The 26,605-nt window shown below is 39.6% G+C and overlaps 1 protein-coding gene across 7 annotated transcripts in view; it reads right to left on the reverse strand.

The window, feature by feature from the left end:
- june (JunE proto-oncogene, AP-1 transcription factor subunit) overlaps positions 1-26,605 on the reverse strand; it is a 65,255-nt gene that overhangs the window by 37,502 nt on the left and 1,148 nt on the right. For 5 of the 7 annotated variants that reach the window (XR_015867960.1, XR_015867963.1, XR_015867961.1 and 2 more), the window contains exon 1: positions 17,084-17,380. Coding sequence is in view for 2 of the 7 variants with exons in the window: in XM_088435133.1 (XP_088291259.1) it covers positions 2,534-3,565 (1,032 nt within the window). In the remaining 5 variants the exon portion in view is untranslated. Of the gene's footprint in view, positions 1-562; positions 3,718-17,083; positions 17,381-26,605 lie in introns of those variants that run through there. The other 2 variants (XM_088435133.1, XM_088435134.1) reach the window with 2 other exon arrangements.

Consider the following 26,605-nt stretch of genomic DNA (forward strand, 5'->3'; position numbering starts at 1 on the left):
GGACAAATAATTTACAATTTTTATTACTTATTTTAAGTTTTGTTAGTATCACATATAATGATGTTTTAATTGCTGATGCGGGTTTATTGATGTTTAAATGCTCTGGAAAATAGCCTGTGTAGCCCGGTAATGTGTATGTGTGCTTCTGAGGGGTATTTATTTGAGTCGAATCACTGAAGACACAAGTGTGAAACGCATGGACCGCCACTGCATTTAATAATACATTTTTCAGCATGTTTACTAAAAATGGCATGATGTACTTAAGGCTCTGGTAACAACCATTCACAGCTCAGCTTGCCAACATCAGTGCCCTGAGCACACTTCATGTCATTTTCAGTCAACAGGATGTGGATTTTTTTTATTTATTTATATTAAACATGTATTAAAAAGTGTACATTTTAATGACACTTTTAGTTAGACTGTTGCCCTCTTAAACTTTAGCAGAAGTGGATTTGTGCCATAATATTGCAAAGAAATAGTTTTTAACTCGTCAATCATTTACTAAAAATATCATCAAATAGCAAAACAATTTATATCACTGCAATAATCTGGAAACTTAACACAATAATTGTACATAATCGTTTAATTTGTCACATTAAATATTATTGCACATGCACAGAAAAAAAGTTAAAAAATGAAGGAAAAAAGAATGATTTATCCAGTTTTAGAATTTCTAGAATCTAGATAAAGTTTATTCAATGGGTTACCACTTTGTGTGCAACTCACAAGTAACCATCTAAAAAAATGGTGACATTAGTTTCAAAACCAAAACTGGAATAATATTTTTGAAGCCTTGTTCATCGAGCATAGAAGGTGTTCATTAGTCAAAAGAAAAAAAAAGTGGTCAGCAGTAGCGACTTGTTTAGCTTTATTTTTTGTAGATAAAGTGGCAAAAATGTTTTAAACTTCCAGCAGCAACACATGACTAATGCAAAACTTCAAAATTGGACTTTCAGGCATAGTTGATATGCATACATTTAGTGAAATTAAAAACAAGCAAAACACATACACAGATCAAACACGTAATGTGACAGAATTGCCAATTCCATCATCAAGTTGATAACCGCAAATGTCTTTTGCAGAACATTTTCAGAATACGATTTCAGAAATACAGTGACAGTCTCATCAAAAGCAATATACAAGTTTCTCAAAAGGTAAACCACCGATTTTAATGAAGTACAATGTTCTCTCGCTACTTTGTGCTTCATCTTTCACACCTTTGATGCTTTACGTTTAAAAAACAACCAAAACAAAAATCTACAGTGCATTGCAAAGAGATGCACTGGGCAGGTTCCTAGAATGCCAAACAGATGAGTTGAATGTAATCGCACATACATGGGCACTCCTTGGATTTTGCCACAGAGTGGAGCCCTCAGCTGAAGAAACATGATAACAGGGAAGCAGACGTTCGAGCCCCGTTTCTCCAACGGTATGTCCGGTCCTCCGTGTTCAATGACTACGGCCAAGGGATGGAAATGAAGCTACAGATCCAGTAAAAGATTTAATAATTAAAGAGTTAAGTAAATATGTGTGCTGAAATAATATTTGTCTCAAATTTGTAAAGTATAAATACTTTTTGGGCAGCTCGGTGGCGCAGTGATTAGCACATCCGCCTCACAGTTTAGGGACTCGTGTGCAAATCCACCTCGCTCCAGCCCACCTGTGTGGAGTTTCATGTTCTCCCCGAGCCCACATGAGTTCTCTTTCCGGCTTCCTCCCACACTCCAAAAACACCCATGGCAGGTGTAGTGAACATACTAAATTGACCTAAGGTGTGATTTTATGCGTAACTGGTTGTTTGTCTCTGTCTGCCCTGCAATTGGCTAGCAACCAGGTCAGGGTGTCCCCCACCTACTGCCCATAGACAGCTGGAATAGGCACAAGTATCCTTGTGAGGATAAGCGGCTCCAGAAAACCGATGGATAAATGCATAAATCCTTTTCATCTTTTTAAAAGTCTGGTGCCCGCATACACATGCATGAAAATTCCTGAGGGAAATGCAGGGTCAACTTTGCAGATTTCACTTTTCGTTGTGAGTTTTCCCGATTACTGGGAAAAACAAGGGAACACTGTTTTCATGCCCTGATGGTGCTCAATTTAAATATTCAAAAATATGTTAAAAAAAAAAAGGAAAAGTGGTCAATTTACCATAGGACAACAAGGTTCCATTTGAAGTGTGGTGAGATGGAACAGTAATTCAAAATAATAAATAGTAGTTCAGCTGTGTTGTAAAATCCTGCAAAATTGTCTCTTTAAATAAAAATATTTGCCATAGAAATAAGAACCATTCCATTTACCTTTCCTCTTGACCAGGAACCGCTTTTCTGCTATTTAAACTTTTCATGTTCAACATTTGATGGGTATCTCTGGGTAAATGTCATGAAACCATCTCTGTTTCATGTGGCGTTATCTGGACCTGAGACACTTTCACAAAGCTCTTTTTGACAGCATAGAGCATGAGTGAAATTCCCAAATTTTAGAAACCAATGGTTTATCGCCGCCATGTGTTCTTCTGATGTTGACCCACTTCTCCTCAGCAGCTGGGATCCTCGCTGCCAGCACTGCTGCCTCTTCCCCCGGATTTGTTGGGAGAGTTGATGTTAATCTGGCAGCCATTGGTGACATGACTCATGACCTTCTGTTTGAGCTGAGATACCTGTTCCCGCAGCATAGAAGCAGTGGAGGCCAGGTCTGAGTTCTGACTCTTCAGGATCTTCACTTTCTCCTCTAGTCGTGAGATTCGCTCCAGTTTACGCTTACGGCATTTGGATGCTGCAATACGGTTGCGGAGTTTCTTGCGCTCAGCTTTGATTCTCTCTTGTGTCTCTAGGTCAATGGGGGAAAGGGACGGAGGCGATGTAGGGTCTCCAGGTAGATGGGGGACTTCCGGGACAGTTTGAGGGGCATCTAGACCTCTGGTATGTGGTTGAGGGGCTGCACTGCCGTTATGGCCTGAGCTACTGCTGTATGACATCTGCGCTCCGGAATATGCCAGCTGTCCCTGATTGTAGCTGCTAAGGTTGGTGTAGATGGGCACGTCGCTTGTGGACATCAAGTTTCGCTGGTAGGATGCTTGTAAAGAGACATTAGAGGCAGAGGATGGTGACATGTGGCCTCCCACCAACTGGTTCTGCTTGTGAAGGTCCGCGAGAGCTTTGACAAAACCATCAGCAAAGCCTTCTTGCTCGTTGGTGGCCTGGTTTCGATAGATGAATGGGTTGGTGGAGTTCGACAGAGGGCCGGTGGTGACCATCCCCTGGTTGGACTGGATGATCAGATGCTCCAGGTCAGGGGAGGCTAGCTTCAGCATGTTCATATCATTAGAGGATACCGATGATGTCATGAGGGAACTATTGTTTCCCAGTCCGAGGTTGTTGGGGTTTGTACCTCTTCCTCCTGCTACACCGCTACCACTGCCCGTGAAGTGATGGCTTCCTACCGACATGGCTTTCTTACACATCAACATCTTGTTTCCAGCATAACGCTCATAATCAGGAAACTGACTGAAGTTGTGGATGGCGGGGGAGTCGTCATGGTAGAAAGGAGTCTCCATCTTGGCTGTCATTGATAAGGAATTCTTTTGGAGGTAATCTTTATAATCAGATTAACCTCAATAACATAAGATTGAAACTTTCCCCTGACGTCAGTGGGTGGAGGATGAAGAACAAGAAAAGACAAGGAGAATATAGAGTCCAACTGGCAGGAAAACAAGCAGCCCTAAAAATTGAACAGAGACAGAGGATAAAAAGATGACTTTAAAAAAGATCTATTACAATTTCTAAAGAGGTGGATTTTTTTTAATTCATCCACAATTAAAAGGTCACAGATGCTGTACTACTGTAAGTGAGGACCCGTGTATCAAACTGTACTCCCCAGATGTTCTTGAGGTCAGGTTTCCTTATCATCCAAAACCTGTTTTATAGATTTTGTGTTTGTCCAGTCATACTGTAAGCATAAGGTTAACTCAAAAGTCAGGGCATGCCAAATCTGAACTGATATTTTAAATGAAAGGGAGATTTTTTTCACTCTTGAAAAGCCAGCAAAAGTATAATGTGGAAAAAAAAAACCCAATAACTTTAGAGTTCAATCGAGATAGGAATGGTCATTGTGATAAAGGGAGACAGAGCAATAACAAGATTCGAAACCTACCTACAGATAAGGATCAAAGAGTTTGTAAAAGTCAATATATCTGCCATGCATGTTTTAGGAGTGTGGAGTAAGCCAGAGTGCCTTAACTGTGAGGCAGACATGCTCCTGACTGTACCACTGAACCACTCTAGGTTGAAACAGCCATCCAAATTCATGGATTGACAACTTTGCTTCGTCAGTTTTGTGACACACAATAGATCAGGGATGGGCAAACTACGGCCCGTGGTCTGCATCCGGCCTGTTGGTCTTTTAAATCTGGCCTGCCTAAAATGGTACAGAATTAAGTTTTGATGGGAATTATTGCTTTAATTTCATTTTGACTTGAAATGACAGGAATTTCATCACCAGGTGGCACAATAGGCGCAGTGACATGATCTTGGGGAGCCCCGTTGAAAGAATGAGAGACTGTGAGAGAATTGAAATTGCTCTTCTTTTACTGGTCAGATAAGAACCCATCTGCAGCATTTTCAAAGAAAGGTCGACAGTGTTTTTTTAAGAAAAAAAAGACACCTAATTACATTTTTACAGAAGGTCCAAGGTTGCATGACTTATTTGTCAAGAAACCGTTACATTTTTAAAAGAATACATCAGCCGTCACTTTTCCATCAAGGCGTCTAATTACGGCAGTAACTTTTCGACACAAGAATGGACAGCAAGGGTGCCCAAACCAGGTCGTTGAGGGCTGGTATCCTGCATGTTTTATAGGTTTCTTTCCCTGACACGCCTGATTCAAATAATCAGGGTCATTATCAGGCTTCTGCTGTGTTTGCTTTGAGATGATTCATGTGAAAAAATATAAGAAATCATTGGATGACCTGCATGAGAAATTCTGCCATCATTTTTTTTTTTATTTTGCCAAAGCTACTAGAGCACTTCAGCTGGTGTCATGTCTCTTCTCACAAGACTCTAAACTGTGCCACATGAGTTGAATTTTGAACTTGTTCATCTCAAATGTGACAGACAAGTTAAACTCTCTGAAACTGGATGAGTTTTATGCTTTATAATGTCCAGCCAAATTTCCAAATATCCGGAGGATGGCACAGAATATGCTGGTGTTTGGCTCTACATACAGTATGTGTGTGAACAGCCTTTGAGTGTGATGAACACCTCAGATCTGTTCTGAAAATTGTGGTTAGGGTCCAACCTCCAGCGGTCTTAAGAGTTGTGAGGGGAGGAGCATAAATACACCAAAAGCCCTGTGAAGTGTGCAATCTTATGTTAAGTTCTACTCACTTTTGTTGAACAAGTGTGACAAGAATTGCCAAACTTGTTAATTGTCTCAATTTTTTAGAATGAAAACGAACACAATATGCCAAAGAGCAAATGAACGAAAAAGAGGGGAGTAGGAGAACACTATACCAGTTTGTCACCAGCTAACAATGATCACAGAGTAGAAGCGAGTGGCTACAGGCAAGATTTAATAGATGTGACTGGTTTTGTCAAAACATATCAGGTGCAGTCTACAGACACGTGTTGGCCAAAGCATGGAAAGTGTTCTTTACATTTGCTCAGTTCTAAAAACAATATTGAATGTTTATTTTTTTTTTTGTTTCCATATATCAAAATGAAGAAAGGTTTAGCACAATTACTGTACCAACACGCCTAATGCACCACCTATGACATGAAGTCAGCCTATGTCATCAAAACTGTAGATATTTACAGATAACATAATATTTATTGTCCCACCACTTAAACACTTAAACACAAACAAAAAAGACATACATAGCAATGTACCACTAATCCCAGTGTTTATTATATGAGTCAAACATTGTAAAACATATGTTTTACAATTTGGGGAAAAAATGCAAAAAGAGCCAGTCTTTTGAACAGCTTTTTTAGGTGAAAGTCTCCTGAATGACAGTTCCCTTTAAAGAGTCCCGTCACCACTCAGAGCTGGTCTAATAGAATCAGAATTTGATTTGGGACTTTCACACATTAGGAACGCATATTTAGGCACCACCTTTAGATTTTGTGGCTGCACAGAAGATATCAAATTTCAAGTTCCTGGGTGATCTGAGTTATCAAAACCAACACACCAGTCAAAAAGGCTCAGCAATTCATATATTATGTAGCTACAAAAAAGGCATGGCTGCCACAAGAGTGCCTGGTCAGTTTCTACTGCTGTGCCATAGAGAGCACGCTGTCATGCTGTGTGACTACTGATCATTGTACTATTACAAGCGACCTGATTCCTGGAGGAACAAACAAAAGCCGTTGCATTAAAGCACAATATAAGTAAACAACAGAATATTATAACCACAAAATGCGAATTACTGTATAACGTGATGTACATGAATGATAGGACAATACAAGTTTTTTGTTTTGCTTTTTTTGTAGCTGGAGCAACAGTTCTGCCATGCTCTGAAAAGAAAAACAATCTAAATGGAAAGAGAAAAAGGAAAAGTACTTTTTGTCTTTGTCTCTCCATGTGCTAACTAAAGGACTTCCACTATAAGCAAATCAGCTCAAACCTTTAGTGTGAATTTAAAAAATATATGAATCTGTTCACACATTTGATGCATGAGGTAGTGATTACAATATCTGCATCACACTCGAGATGTGTGGGGCGTGTGCCTCACTGACTGACTGCTCTCAAAACCACATCATCCTTCTAAATATCAACAGCAGCCAGAAGTGGCGCCAAAAAACAAAGATCAAGTCAAACAAAGCATAAATGAATGAACTGTTAAATAAATCAGTTCCAAAACATTATTTAGGGTGCGGCCCACGCGGCCCGGTACCAGTTGATCCACAGCCCGGTACTGGGCCGTGGAACGGTGGTTGGGGACCGCGGAGTTCTATGACATAGGTCACTTTGTGAGCCTAATTAGACATACTGTGCGCACGAAAGTTGCTCACCATGGTCCAAGGCCGGTTCAGAGAGTTTGTGTGACGGCTCAGATGCATCAATAATTATTGGGATTATTGCCCTCTGCTATAGTTAATGGAAATTAATTCAAGTTTTTTTCTGGAATCTTGCTAATGAACCAATCAATCAAAAAACACCTTCCTTTTATGATTTGCTGCAACTCAGGTTAAGAGGACTTATTCAAAGTAAACATGATGAAACAGAATTTAGCGGTTACTGGTTCACACACAATGAATAAACTGTATGTCATGAGCTGTTGCACATGCTTTTAGGTGTTCAGTATTTCTTTACAAGGAGCACATTGGAATGCCTTGTCTATTAAATACCCTATATAAATAAACCTGCCTTTTCTAATGTTGGATTTGATATGCATGAATCCACCACATTTATTCTACTTTTGTCAAGTGTCTTGCATTTGATCATTTTTGGATTTCTTACTATGTCTGATTATGTTTATATGTCACATTTACTCCACTTATATGTAACATGTGGATCGTGGATTACGCTGCCCCAGACAGCTATTCCCATCACTCTCTTAGCATTAGATGAGGTTGATATATATATATATATATATATATATATATATATATATATATATATATATATATATATATATATATTTTATATATATATATATATATATATATATATAGTGCCCAGCGTTAATGAGTACACCCCCTCTGAAAAGTAACATTTTATATAATATTTAAATGAAAATAAAACAAATACTCCCAAAATATTCACAGATGAAGTTTATTATAACACCTGATAATAACTGAAACAAAAAAGTTTAATATAACTTAGATGACTTAGATTTTTTAGTTTAACAGAAATTAGGGTGGCGCAGAAATGAGTACACCCCACAACAAAACTGCTAAACTCAGAACATTCAGTACTTTGTATGTCCTCCGTAATTTGCAATGACAGCTCCAAGTCTCCTGGGCATAGAATGGACAAGTTGGAAACATTGGGCAACATCAATCTTTTTCCATTCTTCTACTATGATCTCTTTCAGAGATTGGAGGTTGGATGGAGAGTGACACTCAACCTGTCTCTTCAGAATTCCCCACAGATGCTCAATTGGGTTGAGATCAGGTGACATACTTGGCCATGGAATCACTGTCACCTTCTTGCTTTTCAGAAAGGCTGCAGTGGCTTTAGATGTATGCTTGGGGTCATTGTCGTGTTGGAATAGGGGTCGACGACCAAGGGCATGAAGGGATGGAAGCATCTTAGTGTTCAGTATGTGGCAGTACATTGCTGAATTCATGATGCCAACACCAGCAGCACTCATGCAGCCCCACACAAGGACACTACCACCACCATGTTTCACTGTGGGCACCATGCACTTTTCTTTGTATTCTTCACCCTTGCGACGCCAGACAGTTTTGAAGCCATCGGTTCCAAAGAGATTGATTTTGGTCTCATCACTCCACAGTATAGAGTCCCAGTAGCGCTCATCTTTCATGAAATGGGCCATAGCAAACTCTAGATGGGCATTCTTGTGGCGGGGCTATAGGAGAGGCTTCCTCCGAGGACGACATGCATGCATGCCATTCCTCTGCACTGTCCAGCGTATTAGGTCACGAGACACAGGCACTCCAATTACACTTTGTACTTCCACAGATAAGTCCCTTGTACTTGCATGCCGATTTTCTTCAACCTTTCTCATCACTAGACGTTCCTGCCGTGGTGTTAACTTTTCGTGGTCGACCTGGACGTCTCTGTGCAATGGTTGGAGTTCCAGCTTTCTTAAACTTTTGAATTACTTTTGCAACTGTATTCTTACTAATAAGTAAGGCTTTACTTATGGTCTTGTAGCCTCTACCTTTCTGGTGTGCAGAAATTATTTTCTGGCGCAGATCTGGTGTCAGTTCTCTTCCATGTGGTGCCATTGTGGACAGCAGGGGTGGTTTGCTTCAGGTGACACCCTTTTGTAGCCAACTGCCTAATGAACACCTGTGTGATGACTAATTAGACTCACCTGTTGTTGAATGGTTAATCAATTACACATTAGGAGCCTAAATTGTAGCTTTGATCAGAAAACTACAGTGGGGTGTACTCCTTTTTGCACCACAGAAATTGAACTAAAACTGAGAAATATGTAATCTGAGTTATATTATTTAACTTTCTTATGAGTCAAATCTTCAACAGTTGCTGTATGAAACTTAACTTATGCACGTTTTGTAAATACCATTTATTTTCAATGATATATTGTGAAAAGTATAACTTTTTAAAGGGGGTGTACTCATTAACGCTGGGCACGTATATATATATATATATATATATATATATATATATATATATATATATATATATATATATATATATATATATAAAATATAGTTTTTTCGTCCCCTCTTAACTGTATTTTTCTGGCTTTGCGACAAAAACAACTGTCATAACCCTTGGGGGTTGGCTGTATATTTGTGTTGTTTTGGTTCTATCTGCTGGCGTTTTTAGGTAATTGCACTTATCAGTTGTCGTCAATGCCTCATGCAACGTGTCACTAAAACGCTGGTCTGCTGTTGGTCAACGTCTCCTCCTGGAGATGCTGGTCTGCTATTGGTTGGCCTCACTCGTTTCAAAATGTCGGAACGGGTAAGCTTTGTTGTTCTTTGTTGTTCTATCGTGAGTGGTTACAAAATTGTATTCATAGTGCATTTTACTGCTAAATTCAAACCTAAAAGGATTAGCCATGGGTCCCAAGATTGCTCGTGATGTTAGAGAAGTAAATGATGTAATTGTAAATGATCTTATTACAGATCACAATCTTAAAAGTGCTTGGTCTCTGCGAAACCTGGTTAAAACCAAATGAATTTTTATCATTAAATGAGGCCTTACCCCCAAACTTTGTGGGCTTACACATTTCCCGTCCTTGTAAAAAAGGGCGAGGTGTCACCCTAATTTCAGAATCTGATCTTAAACTTAGCACGAGCACTAATCACACCTTCAAGACATTTGAGGCTCTCATTATGCGATCGAACTCCTCACCACCTTTCTATGTGGTAGTTATTTACCGTCCTCCTGGTCCATACTCTGGATTCTTAGATGAATTCCCTAAACTTATGGCTGATTTCATAACTCATACAGATAATATATTAATTCTGGGTGACTTCAATATTCATATGAACTCCCTATTGGAGCTACTTACTGTAGCATTTCAAGCAATAATTGATGCATTTGGTTTTACACAATAGAAGCAGCTACACACCGGAATGGTAATATCTTAGATTTAGTGTTAACCCGTGGCCTAACTGCCTCAAATGTCACAATTTTGCTGTATACTAACGCTATGTCTGATCATTATCTTATAACATTTGAAGTCCTAGCTCAGTGTGGTCTTATTGACCACAACCAAGGCTTTAAGAGCCTTGATATTAACTCATCAACCACAGCTGCACTTTCTGAACTACTGCCTTTCGCAACAGCTGCCTTTGCGTCTTTCATTGGTTCAGTCAATAAGCTCACAAACGATTTTAATACGGTTCTTTTAAATTCCCTAAACTCTATAGCGACGTTGAGACTTAAAACTCATCCAAAGCGGCACACTCCGTAGTTTACAGATAAAACGCGTACGTTTGAATTGTTGAGTAGACAACTCGAGCGGATATTGCGAACAACTAAACTCGAGGGTTTCCGTCAGGCTTGGTGCGATAGCTTGCTGAAATATAAAGAGGCGCTTAGGTTAGCAAAAACAAATTACTTTTACAAAATGATTGGTCTTAATAAAAACCCAAAATATTTATTTGATACAGTAGCAAAGCTAACACAACAGCAGCAGATTAACCATAGTTCCCTCCATTTAGCACACGATTTCATGCGATTCTTGACTCAGCAGATTCAGCTAATAAGGGACAAAACAAAAAAGGCAGCACCACTTATGCCCTCGGCTGTGATTGCTGATGCTAGTTCGAACAATCAGGTTCATGAAACTCTGGTAACCCTGTCCCAGTTTGATTTAGTATCCCTGGAGTGTCTTACACACCTGGTTAATGCAGCAAAGCCGATGTTCTGCATGCTCAACCCGCTTCCAGGCAAACTCATTAAAGACTCTTTCCCAATCTTAGGGTCATCTGTTTTGAATATTATCAATCTGTCACTCTCCTCTGTCATTGTACCTGAAGCTTTTAAAATGGCCGTCATTTTACCATTACTTAAGAAACCTCACCTAGATCCTGAAAATCTCTCTAATGATAGACCAGTGACACATCTACCGTTTATTGCCAAAATTCTTGAGAAAGTTGAAGCAGAACATCTTAGCGATTTCATGATAGATAAAACAATAGATTTGAACTCCTTCAGTCAGGTTTTAGGGACAACCACTCAACTGATACAGCCCTTGTAAAAGTGACGAATGATCTTCTCTTAGCCATGGATTCCAACATCTCATCAATATTATTATTGCTTGACCATAGTGCCACATTTGACACTATTGATCATCAAATTCTTATAGAACGTCTTAAATCATGAGTTGGTATCTCGGGATCAGCACTTTCTTGGTTCAGGTCTTACATCCTGGGAAGGACACACGTGTCTCATATGGCAATGCGATCTGTGAATCTTTCTCCGTCTCATGTGGTGTCCAGCAGGGGTCAGTACTTAGTCTCTTACTGTTCAAGATCTACATGATTCCTCTTGGCGATATTATACGTAAACATGCTATTAGTTCTCATTGCTCTGCTGATAATTCCCAATAGTACATGACTTTAGAAATAACAGATTCGTGCAAGTGCAGTAAACTGGAGGCCTGCCTTGCCGAGATTAAACAATGGATGTCTTCCAACTTTCTACATCTTAACCCTAGTAAAACAGAGATGTTAATTATTGGCCCTGCTCATCATCAGCACTTGATGAAGAATACCACATTGAACCTGGATAACTGTAGTATTTGTCAAAGTAGTTTTGCAAAAAACCTTGGCATGATATTTGACTCAACTCTCTCTTTTCGGAAACATATTGATAACATGACAAGAACGGTGTTTTTTCACCTTAGCAATATCGCTAGAATTTGGCCTCTTCTTGTCTCTCAGCGATGCTGAAACATTAATTGATGCATTTGTTACGTCGCGCCTTGACTATTGTAACATTTGTTTTCTGGGCTTCCCATGTCCTGCGTCGAAAGCTTGTAGTCTGTACAAAATGCAGCAGCGAGACTCTTGACAAGGACGAGAAAGTTCGATCATATTACTCCGATTCTAGCTGACCTGCATTGGCTTCCAATACACCTGAGATGCGATTTTAAGGTGTTGTTATTTACTTATAAAATTTTACACGGTTTAGCTCCTTCCTATCTCATCGACCTAGCATCACCATATGTTCTGTCCCGACAACTTTGGTCACAAAAATGTCGGTTTGTTATCGGCCCCACGGGCTAAAAACAAGTCTGCGGGATCAAGGGCATTTTCCATTCACGCGCACCTCAGTAGAAATCTTTAAATCCCGACTAAAAACACATTTATACTCAAAAACATATAATTAATTGGTCTGTCTGCAGCTTTGTTCTTTTTTTTTTCCTGTCCCCTTCTCCCAGCTTGGAGAGGGGGCTAGCTAGATGGTGAGGACTGACTTGACCGCCCCCATTTGGCCCTGCGCTGATCGACCATCGCTGGTTAAGATATCGACCATCTGGGGTCCAATTGGTTGGACTGTGGGAAGGTTCCAACCCAATGGCTTTGCCTGCTGTCAAGTCATCATTGCACTATATAGCTTAATATGTTTTATATATATATATATATATATATATATATATATATATATATATATATATATATATATATATTATATATATATTTGATTGATTGATTGATTGAAGTAATAAGATGATTTATATGGAAATGAAGCTGGAGATTATCAATAAATGCGAAGCTACCCTTGCTAGGGAATATGATCATAACAAGCGTCTATCAAAGGTAATAATACCTTTCTAATTTTTTTTATTTATGGTGTGTTCTGATTGTATACATGTATATTATATACATGCAGCACTTACTAGACTATTTTGGTACCAATTTTTCCTATGTGTGTACAATTATGATGTTTTTACCTGGGATTTTAAACGCATTAGCTATTTAACATAGGTTTGGATAGCCCGCCATACAGTGAATTCATCTTACGAGCCCAACCGTGGAACGGATTAATGTCATAACACGGGGCCCACTCTATATATATATATATATATATATATATATATATATATATATATATATATACAGTCAGCCCCCTGCTTACGAGCATCCCGATTTGCGAACATTCCGCCTTACGAGCGTGGATCAGGGAGAATTTTGTCTTCCGCTTACGAGCAAACCTCTCGTCTTGCGAGCATTCCGACAAACCAGCCATTGAGTATGTAGAAATGTTCTCGCCTAACTGCGTCAATATATTCAGCAGTTGCGTCATCTACAATCATTAATAGATACTAATGGCGGTAACGTGAACGCTATTGGTCTTACAATCTCACACTGACTGTCTCACTCACGGTGTCTAAATATATTACCATTTAAGTGTAGTGTTTGTACAGCTAAAGGGAAAAACAGCTGACATGAAATTAAATGTGCCGATTGCAAGACAAAGAATTGTCATTGGTTTAAATGTGTGTTTTTTTTAATTAATTGTCAATACATTCCAACCGTTTAAAAAAAAGTGCGAATAATTATCAGTCAGTCGAGGAGACGCCAATATGCTATTGGTCGATTAAGGTCACCCGGTCTCACTCACGGAGATGCTATTGGCCGGCGTCACACGTCAATCACAGAAATGCCGATATGCTATTGGCCGAACGCCTTTATCTAGCTTGATGGGACAGGATGGAAGGAAGTAGAGATAATGAGTGAAAAACGGAATGTTTTGAAGACTTTGCAAACTTTATCTGTTAGACATAGCTTCTAAAATTACTAGCAGCGGTAAAGGAAGAAATAAGAGGATGATGTTTTAGTATCTCCGTGATTTGCACCATGACTGAAAGAGTTACTGTAACACTGTAAGACCAATAGCCTATATGCTTTGCCGTATTAACTCAAGAGGTTAATCTCTGCACCCTATTACGGGTGATGTTACAGCGCCATAAAATGGTTGCTAGACAAGATTGCATGTCAGGTTAGTCGGCGATCTCCCGATATGCATTGGGACAGCGTCATTGTTGCAATTTTGTGAGTTGTAACCAAAGGTGAACTGACGCTCGAACAAGCCATAAGTGTGCTGCCTAGTAAATGCAACACACACAACCACCTCTCCGCTTCCACCGTGCTCAATTCACGTCGGGAAAAACAGTTGACATGAAATTAAGTGTGCCGATTGCAGGACAAAAAATCGTCACAGATTTAAATGTGTTTTAATCAATAAGATGTCAATACATTCCAACCGTTTAAAAAAAAAAGTGCAAATAATTATCAGTCAGTCAAGGAGACGCCAATATGCTATTGGTCGATTAAGGTCACCCGGTCTCACTCACGGAGATGCTATTGGCCGGTGTCACACGTCAATCACAGAAGTGCCGATATGCTATTGGCCGAACGCCTTTATCTAGCTTGATGGCACAGCTGGTTGGGATGGAAGGAAGTAGAGAAAACCCTGACTGAAAAAGTTACTTTGACACTGTAAGACCAATAGCATATCTGATTTACCGTATTGACTTAGAGCATTCATCTCTGCTCATCTCTGCTTATCTCAGCACAAGTCACGTCTTTCCAAAGGTAAAAGTCATTTATCCTTTGTATTTGTTATTTAATGCAACTGTACAGTAGATTATGTCACTTAATATTAATTTATGTATACAGCGTGATGATTTTACCTAAGGCTTCTGCGCGCGTTGCACGCACTCACGAATTAACATGGGTTTGGATTGCCCGCTATACGAGCAATTCGAGATACGAGCGTAGCCGCTGAACGGATTAAGTTCGTAACCCGGGGGCCCACTGTATATATATATATATATATATATATATATATATATATATATATATATATATATATATATATTTTTTTTTTTTTTTACGTGAAATGTCTTCATGTTATACATATTAAGATCACATATTGACTTAAATTCTTAAATTTTAAATGATTAAACCTTAAACACTGTACAGTAAGTAAACGTTACCCCTTTCCTTTGAAGTCTCACGCAGCTGTGGTCATATTAGCAGTGGCCCAGGCATTGAATTAAAGTCAAATGTGTACAGTACATGATCAAACATGATGGTGGCGCGTTTATGCATGAAATACCATTTTAAATACCATTTTATTTTAAAAGAAATCGAGGTAAGATATTTCCAATGGTCTGGTGAATGTCTGCTCCTCACAGAGCCTCTCCCTCAACAATATGTGCGCGTTTTGCTTTGTGTGCATTTCATGACTGACACATCATGTCCCTCTGGACTCCCGCTTTTACACCTACAGGGACGTGCTATGTCAGTCATGAGACACACACAGGGCAAACACAGTTGTTGTCGAGGGAGGAGGCACACGCATGCTTATTATATTTATATATGTACTTATTTGGCACAATGGATCTCGCAAGACGAGATCTCGCGAGATCGAATGCTGCGACATGCCATGATATTTATTTCACAAGATTCATTTCCTTTCCACTTTTTGGAGGGTACGGCTCATTGAGCCATAAGTGCAATGGAGTGCAACTAGGCTGAAGGATAGGCTTGAGTGCTACAGTCTCCTACAGTAGGTGGTGATATGCACCTAATCAGTGTTTGCAATCCGCCATTAATTGAAAAGGAGAAAGCACTCAATGTAGTACACAGGAGAAATAAATGATAGACCAATTACTTTTAAATCATCTGTGTGGCAACATTTGGGTTTTCCAATTCAGAAAATGAATGGTAACACATTGACTGATAAGAGAAAGACAATGAACTGCAAAAGATGCCCTACACCGCAGCTAGCACAAATTGTATGCAAAGGCATCTACCACCAACCTGAAGCTAGCCAGCTCATCAAAAACGCCTTATAACAAGCAAGCAACAATAAGAAACACGTTTGCATTGCCACTGAACCCATCAAGTGTGAGAGCTACCAAAATATTAAGGAATATTGATATGTACAGTACATTGCGCTCACTATGAAGCCATTTTCAACAGTGGAAGGCAGTGGATTTGGCGGCTAATTAACACCCTTGACTGCAGTATGAGATCTCGTCAAGATATCACATTAGTCGCACAGTAGTTACAACACTTTACCAGAAAACCAAAGCGGGGGTAATTGATGCCATGAAGTAACTTCACCATAACGACTGAGTCCTTTGCTTGCTGCGATTTCAAAAGTACACCGTTCCATACCAGCGACATCAGTTGGCAGTGAGCATGTCTTTTTCACAGCATAGTAGAGTTACTGCTCAAAGAGCAACTTTTCTTGAAGCAGCGTGTGAAAAGAAAGTATCTTCTTTTGTTGATGTTAAACTATTCTGTAAGATCTCAGCTGCCTTATTTGTTATTGCAGCAGTATCTGGAATTTTTTTAGATACTTTATTGCAGCCTGCTCAAAAAAATATAATTTTAAAATTGGAAAGTTTATATCAGCAGTTGGTTTTTTTTTAATTTTATAAAATCTTGCAAAAATCTCTTGATAAGATATCTCGAGGTATTTGTATCTTGTCCCATGGCTCATATATATATATATATATATATATATATATATATATATATATATATATATATATATATATATATATATATATATATATATATATATATTGCCTGCAAGTTTCAAGTTACAATTTCAAGTCACGTTTAACTTTTTTTCTTGTGTGGACACTGCACTGTAAATGAGGTTGCACATTAAAAGACAAACATGCAAATCTTTTCCCATTATAGCCTAATTATTGGATAAAATAATCCGATAAAACAATCTAATTTTGTCATCATATTTCGCTCAATTCCAGCGCTTTTCAAGTTTTAACTACCGCCATTAACTTTAAGAATCACCGGTTTCCAATCACAACGTGACCGAGCCTCGTCCAGACAAATTAACGTCTACCCCGAAAATGACACATACAAAACAGCAGGTCGGACTACGAGTACGAATGTTACAAATGATTAAAAAAAAATCGCGAATACTCACACAGAAGAAGGTTGAGCGATGTCGAAGCATCTAAGAACAGACCGTGAGTCAGTCAGCACACGCGTATACACTCACGCGCACAAACACACACAAACCTACTCGCTCTCTGAACATCAAGTGACTCACTCGCTGACGTTTTTGTTCTGCGTTCTTCCCAGCCACGTTTAAACTGAAATCATGCATTATAATTCAAAATGCTTTATCCACGTTGAACGGGAATACCAGTTAAAAAAAAAAAAACACTCCAATCATCTACGATTAAGTTTTGCACACGTCTTAATTAAACTACAGATTTGAATGAACATATGTTTGCAAGTTATGAACACATAAGCGATCAAATGAGCTAATAGAAAGCAAAACCTAAAACTAATACAAGTGAGGGAGAGAGAGAGAGAGAAAGGAGAGAGAAAGAAAAAATGAACTGTGGAGAGTGAAAGAAAGAAAAGGGAGAGAAAATAATGAAAAAGATCCAATTCATCCACTAATATGGATAAACCATTTTAACTTGCGACATTAAATTGAGTAAGTTTAACATGTGTTGACTTCAATTATACACAGTGCCTATTGACAGTCTCAACATCAGGTACATTTGTAAATCTTAGTAATTCAAAACAAAGGCAGAAGAGCAAAAGGCTTAATGGTGTTGATCACCCTTTTTTTTGTATTTGACATGTACCTTAAATAATGCTACCTGAATGCTCGAAAGTGATCTCACTTTAACGTGTTTTACATCAAAAGTAACAATATGCATGGCAATCTACAAAATTATATCTATTATTGAACTAACTGTCAGACGTTTTAATGAAAATTGAGCATTGCCATTGTGTTAAATTGTTTAATTATTTTATTATTCGAAGTATTAGGATATTTCAAATTCATTACAATCATATAATATGTGGTAGGTACTGTTAAGTGAGTTTATCTTGTTCTCTGTTGTGCTTCAATAACTTAGATTCTTATCTTAAATCGAAAATATAAATGGGGGTTTCTAACACTTAAGGAAATGTGTGAAATTTTAAAAAGTCTAATCAGGGGAAACCTCATTTAAAATAATTAATAAATAAGTATCAGAGTGGGTTCTCTTCCAGTTCCGGACTTCCTGTGTGGACTTGTCGTGTTCTCTGGTTTCCTCACACATTTCCAAAGACATGCATGGTATGTATTGCCATGTCTACTGGGATTAGTTGGTTTTTGTCATTGCTGTGAGTTTTTGGATTTCTGTTGTTGAGAGGTTTTGTTTATGTTTCTAAATTCATGCTTCTAATCCCCTTGGGTCTGTCTTCCTTGTCTGTGTTCTTGTTCGAATGATTTTGTTCACCTGTCTGTGTTTACCTGCCTCGTCTTCCAATCAGCTACCCCTGGCTGTTGTTCCCATTCAGCTTTGCATGTTTCCCCAATCAGTGTTTTGTTTAAGTTATTTGTCAGGTCATTGTCTTATTCTCATTGTCATATGTCCTCCCTGCTCTGCGTGTTCCCCAGTCCACCTCTCGCTGTCTCCCTGCTGTTCTCCCGTGAGTTGATTTTTGTTTCAAGCTCCTTTGTTCCTGTGCCTCCAGCCTCACTTGTCATTAAACCTTAATTTGTTTGAGCCACATTCTTCTCAGTTACCTGCATTTTTTTGTGTCCCATACCATCCTCCTATTCACTCGCCATGCCAAGACATTACGGGTATATTGGCAACCAGAAACTGTCCTTTGGTGTGTTTGTGAGGAATATTATTATTTTAAATAAAAGTTAATAGTTTATTTTTGAGAACAGATATATTTGATATAATACAAAATGTAAACATTTTATGTTGATCATTTTTTTGTGCACAAATCTGTTTTTATCTAGCCATCCATCTATTAGCTTGATCGTTTATTCTTACGGGCATCATGGGCATGCTTAAGCCTATTCCAGCTGTCATTTGGGCAGTGGGTCCACCCAGAACTGGTTGTCATCCAATCACAGGGCACACAAAGAAAGCAAACAAGCTGCCTAAGGAAAATTTAGAGTTTCAAATGCCAGAGGTGTGCATGCTACATTTTTGTTGTGTTCTTTCATTTACAATCACTCATAGCGTAGACCCGTTTCTGCCTCTTTGATTTTTGAAAGCTACCCACTGGAATCGTTGGTCTGTCTCTCCATCAGTATTAACTGGCACTTTCGTCACTTCTGTTAATCCCCAAAACAATTTCACCTTCATTGTCTGAGTTATCTAAAAATATAAAAAAAAAGTTTAAAAAAGTAAGAAAACATAAATAAATAACCCAAACCTTTCGAACATTTCTTCACTACAACTTTTAATAAAAAAATTAAAAAAAACCTCTATCATTGGCCTAAGTTAAGGCAACACTGGTGATGGGATGAAATGTGCTGAGTTTGAACAAAGTGACTGCTTCAAGAAGTGGTTTCAATGGTTTGGCAGACTTTGCAACTGTCAAACGATCGCAAAATGCAATTGCAATTGTCTGTCTTCTCATAATTTGTAGATTTCAAGCTGCTGTTAAACATGTGTGTGTAGCTACAATAATCATTTATCGTTTATCCTTCAGCATTATCCATTGTTGCAATGGAACCTGTGCCAAAAAGGAGACTTTCCTTTTTTCATGCATTTTACACATAGGAATCGCATAGACAAGAGGAGCATTTCCTGGCTAAGAGCAAATCAAAGTGAACATTGGAACATCAATGATACTGCGCAGAAGCCTCAAACTCCCAGGCCTCTAAGATATATATATATATATATATTATATATATATATATATATATATATATATATATATATATACGGAATGCATCTTATTGGCCTAAAAAATTGTCACCAAATTGGAATACAGGTATGTGTGTGTACACCCTACTAACCCTCTAAATACATGCCTGCCTACCTCTCTCTCTCTCTCTCTCTCTCTCTCTCTCTCTCTCTCTCTCTCTCTCTCTCTCTCTGTTTATCTCTCTATTTTCCTATACGTTTATTCCTTGCATGTTCCTTACCTTTTGTGTTACCTTTCATCTTTTTGCTTTGCTTGGTGGATTACAGTTCTATGGGACAATTTTAATTGTATCAGTTCCAGACACTTCCAACGAAATTCTGTATTTTCTAAACAAACAACACGAAGGGAGGGGAATTATTCAGCAGTGAATTCTCCCAGCAGTGGTGTGGTTTTACCTACACACAAAGCATGCCAGAAGCATGGGTTGGCTGGAACGACTGCATGCCTCCATCTGATGGACAGAAATTGCCATTGCAACATGTTTCAGAACATGATTTCTCAAGATGAAAAATATAAAAGCCACAGTAACAGGCAAGCTATACATTTCTAACCCTTTAACTTCGTTAGTTTACTACAGGGCAATTACACATTCAAAAAAAGAAGACGAATGAAGTTTACTCTTTGATCACAATAGTAAAAACGTTAGCACACTTTCAGAATGATGGGTGTATTTGTAGGCTGACTGTCTAATTGAAAACACTTCTACACTAAATATCTTTTCTACTGCTGTATTTTCTTCAACTTCAATATCCAATTTGTCACGTTCTGCCTGAGTTACGTTCTGCTATGGGTTTTGTTGTAGAGATTTTGGTGTGTTTGTTTAGCCATTTAGTTTGTATAGTTTCTTCCCGCGTCTGCCTTGCCTCCCTGTCCATTAGTTTGATCTTGTCCACCTGTCGCCTGTGTGTTCCTGCCCTTGCGTGTCACCCAATCAGCTTCCCCTGCCTCTTGTTCGCTCCCAGCTGTTTCGCGTTGTCTTGTAAGTAGCCTTGTGTATTTAAGTTGCAGCCTTTTCACTGTTAATCGTTGGATTATTGTTCTGGTCACCCTCGCGTCCTCGCTCCCTCGTTCGCAGTGCCCTCCGGTTCACCGATTGCCCTTCCCCGTAAGTTTAGTTTTGCGTTTTCTCGTTCCTTTTGTACTTTGCCCAGTTTTTGTCTGTATTTGTTCCTGCCATCTTTTGTTCATTGAAACGGTATTTTTGAGCACATCCCCTCCTGGCTTCCTTGCTCCTCGCACCCTCGGTCCATCTTCCCGCACACCTGCATTCTACTTGCCATGCCCCGACGTGACACAATTCGGACAACTGCATGGTACCAGAGAGAAAAAAACTGCACTTGTTAACCTCAGAGAACTATTTGTACTCCCAGTGAAGCTCTGCTTCAACATGGTCAACTACTGCAGTGGTTCTCAACTTTTTTTCAGTGATGTACCCTGTGCAATATCTTTTCAGCCAAGTATCCCTTAACCAGTGCAAAACATTTAGGTGGTGGTGGTGGTGGTGGTGGTGGGGGGGGGGGGGGGGGGGGGGGGGGGGACTTCAAACACGCCTTCAGTGTCTGATTTATTAAACTCTATTAAACAGACCCTCTCAAACTGTATTTGTTTAGGTCCACAAAAAAAACAAAACAAAAAAAACAATCAACCTAAAGTGTTGTCTTTTGCATCATAGAAGAAATCTGTTATCAATCTGTATCAAATCTGTATCAATCAATCAATCAATCAATCAAATTTTATTGTATAGCCCTAAATCACCGAAGTCTCAAAGGGCTTCACAGACGAAGAGGTCATGCCGAGACTTCTTTCGAAAAAATAAGTCATATCTTTTCATAGTGTTATCAAAAAGAAATAACTTAATTATTGTATAAATATTTTTTTCCACAAAATAAATAAAGTGCCAGCTCTGTTCTAAAATTTGTCCACAGAAAAATATCAAACACAAAACGTACTCTTTTGGGGTTACAGAAAAATATTTTCACAAAAATAAATGATTAACTTCATTTTTAATAAATATTTGTCCCTCAAAAAATAATCAACATGAAGTTCCAGACCTGTTCTCATCAAGTAATAATTATAAATAAATATCTGACCACAGAAAAATATTGAAATTAAAGTGTCCTCTTTTGGGATCACAGTAGAGATGTGTTCACTAAAATGAATTATTAACTTGACAGGTAACGAGAGGTGGCACGTGACAAGTTGAGTCCAAACCAGTCTAGTATGGGGGAGAATCTGGGTTTTTTCTATAATGAAAGTGAATAAACTACAGAACATAAAATTAGTTTTATTATTTATTTTGTTTAGATTTTCCTGAAACAATTCATAAATTCAATTATTATTTTAAATGATTTTTGCACGTTTGTTTGTTTGTTTTATTTCAAATCTCAAGTACCCCAGGGATACTAGTACCCCAATTTGGAAAACCACTGAACCACTTTACACGTTTGTCCTTCAAGTATCAAGTATACTAGTATGATAAAGTTGTCCTAAACATGAGGGCAAAGAGCATACAAGTACATGTGCCGTATCAAATATAGACATGTTTACTTAATGTCAGGTTCAACTGTTGGACATTTGTGAGAAAATGTACACAAAGAAGGAGAGAAGGCATCTTTTCTATCTCATGCGTGAGAACGGAGAAGGACCGTACAAAGTGAATTATACTGCACTCTGAAGCAGCCCATTCAAGCCCTCTCTTCATATTGGATTTTAAAGTCCCAAAATTACATAAATGTTCCCACCTGAACCCTGTGAACGTGTCTTTCTACGTGTGTGTATGATTATTACAAGTGTGTCAAGATAATTTGTAGATAACAAGCAAAGTGACATTGACTGTTGGCCAAGCTTAATCAGGCTGGTTGTCCTTCCCACGGGTTTGAGACAGCAACCTTTTCACAGCAACCTTCTCATCGCACACATTGTTTTATTGCAAGCAGTGCATCTATTCTCATGGCAAAGCAAGCATTAATATTTATTTTATAGCAAAACATTTATTTATTGCAATGAGTTATATTTATCATAGTAAATGTAAAATCACTATTTTTACAATTATTCTGACACTTAGTATTTTAATTACGTCCATATTGTCAATCATTTACAAATAAAACTACAGGATTTATTGAACCTTTTGCCATTCCTGTACACATTTACAACTCCAGTGTTAGTGCATGCAGACATTATGTTGCAGGTTTACAAATCTGATAATGCACATTACATAGAATAAGTATCACCACAAATTTTTAACTGTCAATGCTATGATAGGGCTCATGAAATATATCAGTGGCAGTCCGTGCATACTTAGGCCTTCAGTGATTGGACCCCTCAAGCGCACACGTACGCATTACTGGGATACACAGGTTATTTACGCAGGGGAGGGGAGGGGAGTGGAGTGGAGTGAGCTTGCTGTGCACTTTACAGTAGATCCGGAAAGAAGAGCATTGCTGAGAACTTTCACTTTTCTGACAGTGACAGAGCCAATATTTTCACCGACAGCACCATCATTCTTTGCGGCAATACTCGCTTGCCAAAAAATAAAAGTTTCAATGTCGCAATCATGTGGCCGAGACCGTGCTAAATATTGTGCTGACAATGCTGCGCTATCGTTCGCTTAGTACAGTAACTACGGTTCAACAGCTGTTAAGTGAAGAAAATGCTGCACATACCAGTTGTCCCAAGTTCTCGCTTCCGCCTTTCTACAAGCCAGGTGAGTGCTCTTGCTTGGCTCTGTTTTGCATTGAAAGATCAGCCAGGCCGTGTTGGATAACTCCCGGTGACCGCAAAGCGGCCGCCATGATTTATTCCTGCCCCTTGTGTGAGCCGTTGAATGTTCCCGAAGTTGATTGATTGTCGCAACACCAAACACGTAACTAACCCTAACCCTAACCCAGGCGAACTGTGGACAATGTGCATCCCAAGGTCCAGAGTGGTTATCCTTAGAGGGCAAATTAAGAGCCAGTATGGCAAAAAATCGCACGCAGCAGCAGGATGGGGTAGACACAGACATTGAGACGGGGAAGGGGGGGCATTGTTTGATTTCACACTCCCCCCACTAAATGACTCCTCACCTCTTGCCACATACATGCGACGCGCGCACTCAACAGAGGATGACTGGAGAAGCCAAGCAACAAATGACAACAACTGTTTGACCCCTAATTATTAAAAGAGTCAGATCAGACCACAATCTGGATTTCAAACTAGACCATTTAATAGATATACCCCACCAATGAGAAATTACCCCATGATACCAGCCCCTCATGGGTTAGTTTATCAAGAAATGACGTTGAAAAATTTAGATTTTTTACAGAAGAGGCTCCCCGCATTAATGGGCGGCGCCGAGCCCTGGATCCAAGCTTTCAAGAGACACACTGATGGTATGAATTTGGCTTGCGGCAACATGGTAAGATTAATCCAGGCATGTTGTTCCTCAATTCATCAATCTGACGAAGTCCTGAGGCGTTCTGGCCTTAATATGGTTAAACTGAACTGAGGGTTATTTTAATCAACATGAGACTCACCACGTAAAAATGCATGTTCACAGGCAAAACAAATCTGATGAGGGAGTTAAAAGAATGCAGGAATGGCTTCTGAGACTTCACTTAGCACAAGTGCAGAAGAAAAGCAAAGGACACAAAGGCCAAAGATGGGTTTTGTTGGTCTTCCTACAACTCTGCCTGTCTCCACACCACAAAATGACTTCTATTGCTGGACAAACTCTCACCCACCGCTTGGTGTTGACTGAAAATCAAACACCTATTCATTTCATGTGGCAAGACCTATGAACAAAGACACAAGCAGCGGAAGGGGGTGTCTACTTGAATTTCCTGCAGTAGAAACCCTGAATCGACTTGTTCTCCTCCTGCCCCAGCCAACCCTCTCCATCTCACACTGTTGTATGCCTACAACAATGATTTAATTAATTAGGAAGCATTTCAAACAATCAAAGGCGATGAGTGGAACTTGACTAGTCACCACATTTTTGTGGGGAGACAAGGCATTGCGACATACACATCACTGACAGATAAGCAATCTCAATGGTTCATGATAGGTGAGTCGTCCACACCACACATAACACTTGCTGTAGGAGCAGGCTGGGAAGCATGTGAACTGGAACCCATAGAGTGGTAATGCCAATTGGCCAGTGATTGGACACATAGTGAAATTACCTTGGTAATGTATTACCAGAGCAGTGAATGATTTTGTATTCAGGTTGGTGGGTGGATCCCGGGTTGCTGTAGCATGGCACACTCTCTCGATTTCACAGCAGGGAGCTCGCGGGCCACGAGTAAGCCGCTCCACTTTTGGACAAGTTGCCGGACTCGTTGTGGTCCGGGAGCCCCGCTGACATATGTTTTTGCCACCCCGTTCTTCCGGTACCATTCAAAGTGACACATCATCATTTTGGCGTGCTCCAATGCACATGCGAACCTAAGTTGGCAGGTCGCATTACTAACACTCTTTAGGGCCTGTGGGAGGTCAGAGTCCTTGAGTTATCGGAGTCCTCCTTCAACACTCCCATTCTCCCAGTTTTGAAAGCGGATTGTGTAAATCACCATATGGCATATGACTTTAAAATTAACAAAATTACTGAAAACGCCTTGCATTCTTGTGCCGCTATCAAACATCCTCTGTTTGAGCGGGTGGAGCCCGACATAGCAATAGTTCACTGTGATTTAGCTAATGCATTCTTCTGCCTGCTACTGTGTTACGTCCCAGTCTAGGGGTCTAGGACATAACATGAGTAATGGGCCCCGCCTTCCCCAACTCCCAAGCAGCCAGCCGATAACCCAAAGGTTTGGAAAACAAAAGATACATTTATTTACATTACAAAAGGGTTACTAAAAGAGTGGAGCAATTAACTCAGGGTGAACCAAGGCCAAAACAACAAACAAAACAATCTGTCTCTGCAATAACCAAACTAACCTAGCAAACAAAACAACCAAAAGACAATAAGCTTACCTCCCTAGCTCCAAAAACAGGAGGAAAGAAAATATACAACAAAAACGGCGGTTCACCCCTACTGCTCGGTTTCAAGACTAGTAGTACGAATGCGTGGCTGGTTGGAAGCGAAGGAGGACGAAAGTTGTCTGCCATCTCATCTTAATATATGGCAGGTGTGCGACCTCCAATCACCAGCAGCCAATTGTGGGCCTTCCTGGAGCCGACCAATTCGTGGACTGCTGGGGCACACCTAAAAAAAAGATGCCAAGAAACAGGGAAAAAGAAACAAAGCAGAGAGCAAGACCCCTGAGTGGCCCCACTCGTAACAACTGGCAGAAGAGTACAGACAATATTTTGCTTTTAGATTTAACGGCTGTACATTACAATACACACGTCTCCCAAGGTGGGAGGCTGAGCCCTGGGATTTTCGAAATTTTTGCACGATGTGCAACAAACGGAAGAGGTACCGGAGGGCGCTATTTGATCCAATATGTTGACAACTTATTAATTGGTGAGGTGGCTTGAATCTGTTTAGCAACTACTTTATATCTTACTCGACTTGGTGAATTGGGGTTCAAAGTGTCACATAACAGGTTACAGTGATGCGGACGACAAGTGCAATTTTTGACAAGACTGCGTTGAGATGGCGACCCGAGACTTAAAAGCCGGACCAGACTTTCGTGGTGTCCTCTCCGAGGGGCTAGGCCCCTGGATATGCTCAGAGCCCCCCCCTCCTTCCTTCCTCATTAATGACAGAATGTGAGTCATGTGATATTGGTTACTTTAGGGGCGACATCAGATATGCACACGGCGACTCACTTGTGCATGTCTG

This window comes from Hippichthys cyanospilos, chromosome 15 (genome assembly GCF_059441005.1).
Source record: "Hippichthys cyanospilos isolate Australia breed blue-spotted pipefish chromosome 15, RoL_Hcya_1.0, whole genome shotgun sequence".
NCBI lineage: Eukaryota > Metazoa > Chordata > Actinopteri > Syngnathiformes > Syngnathidae > Hippichthys > Hippichthys cyanospilos.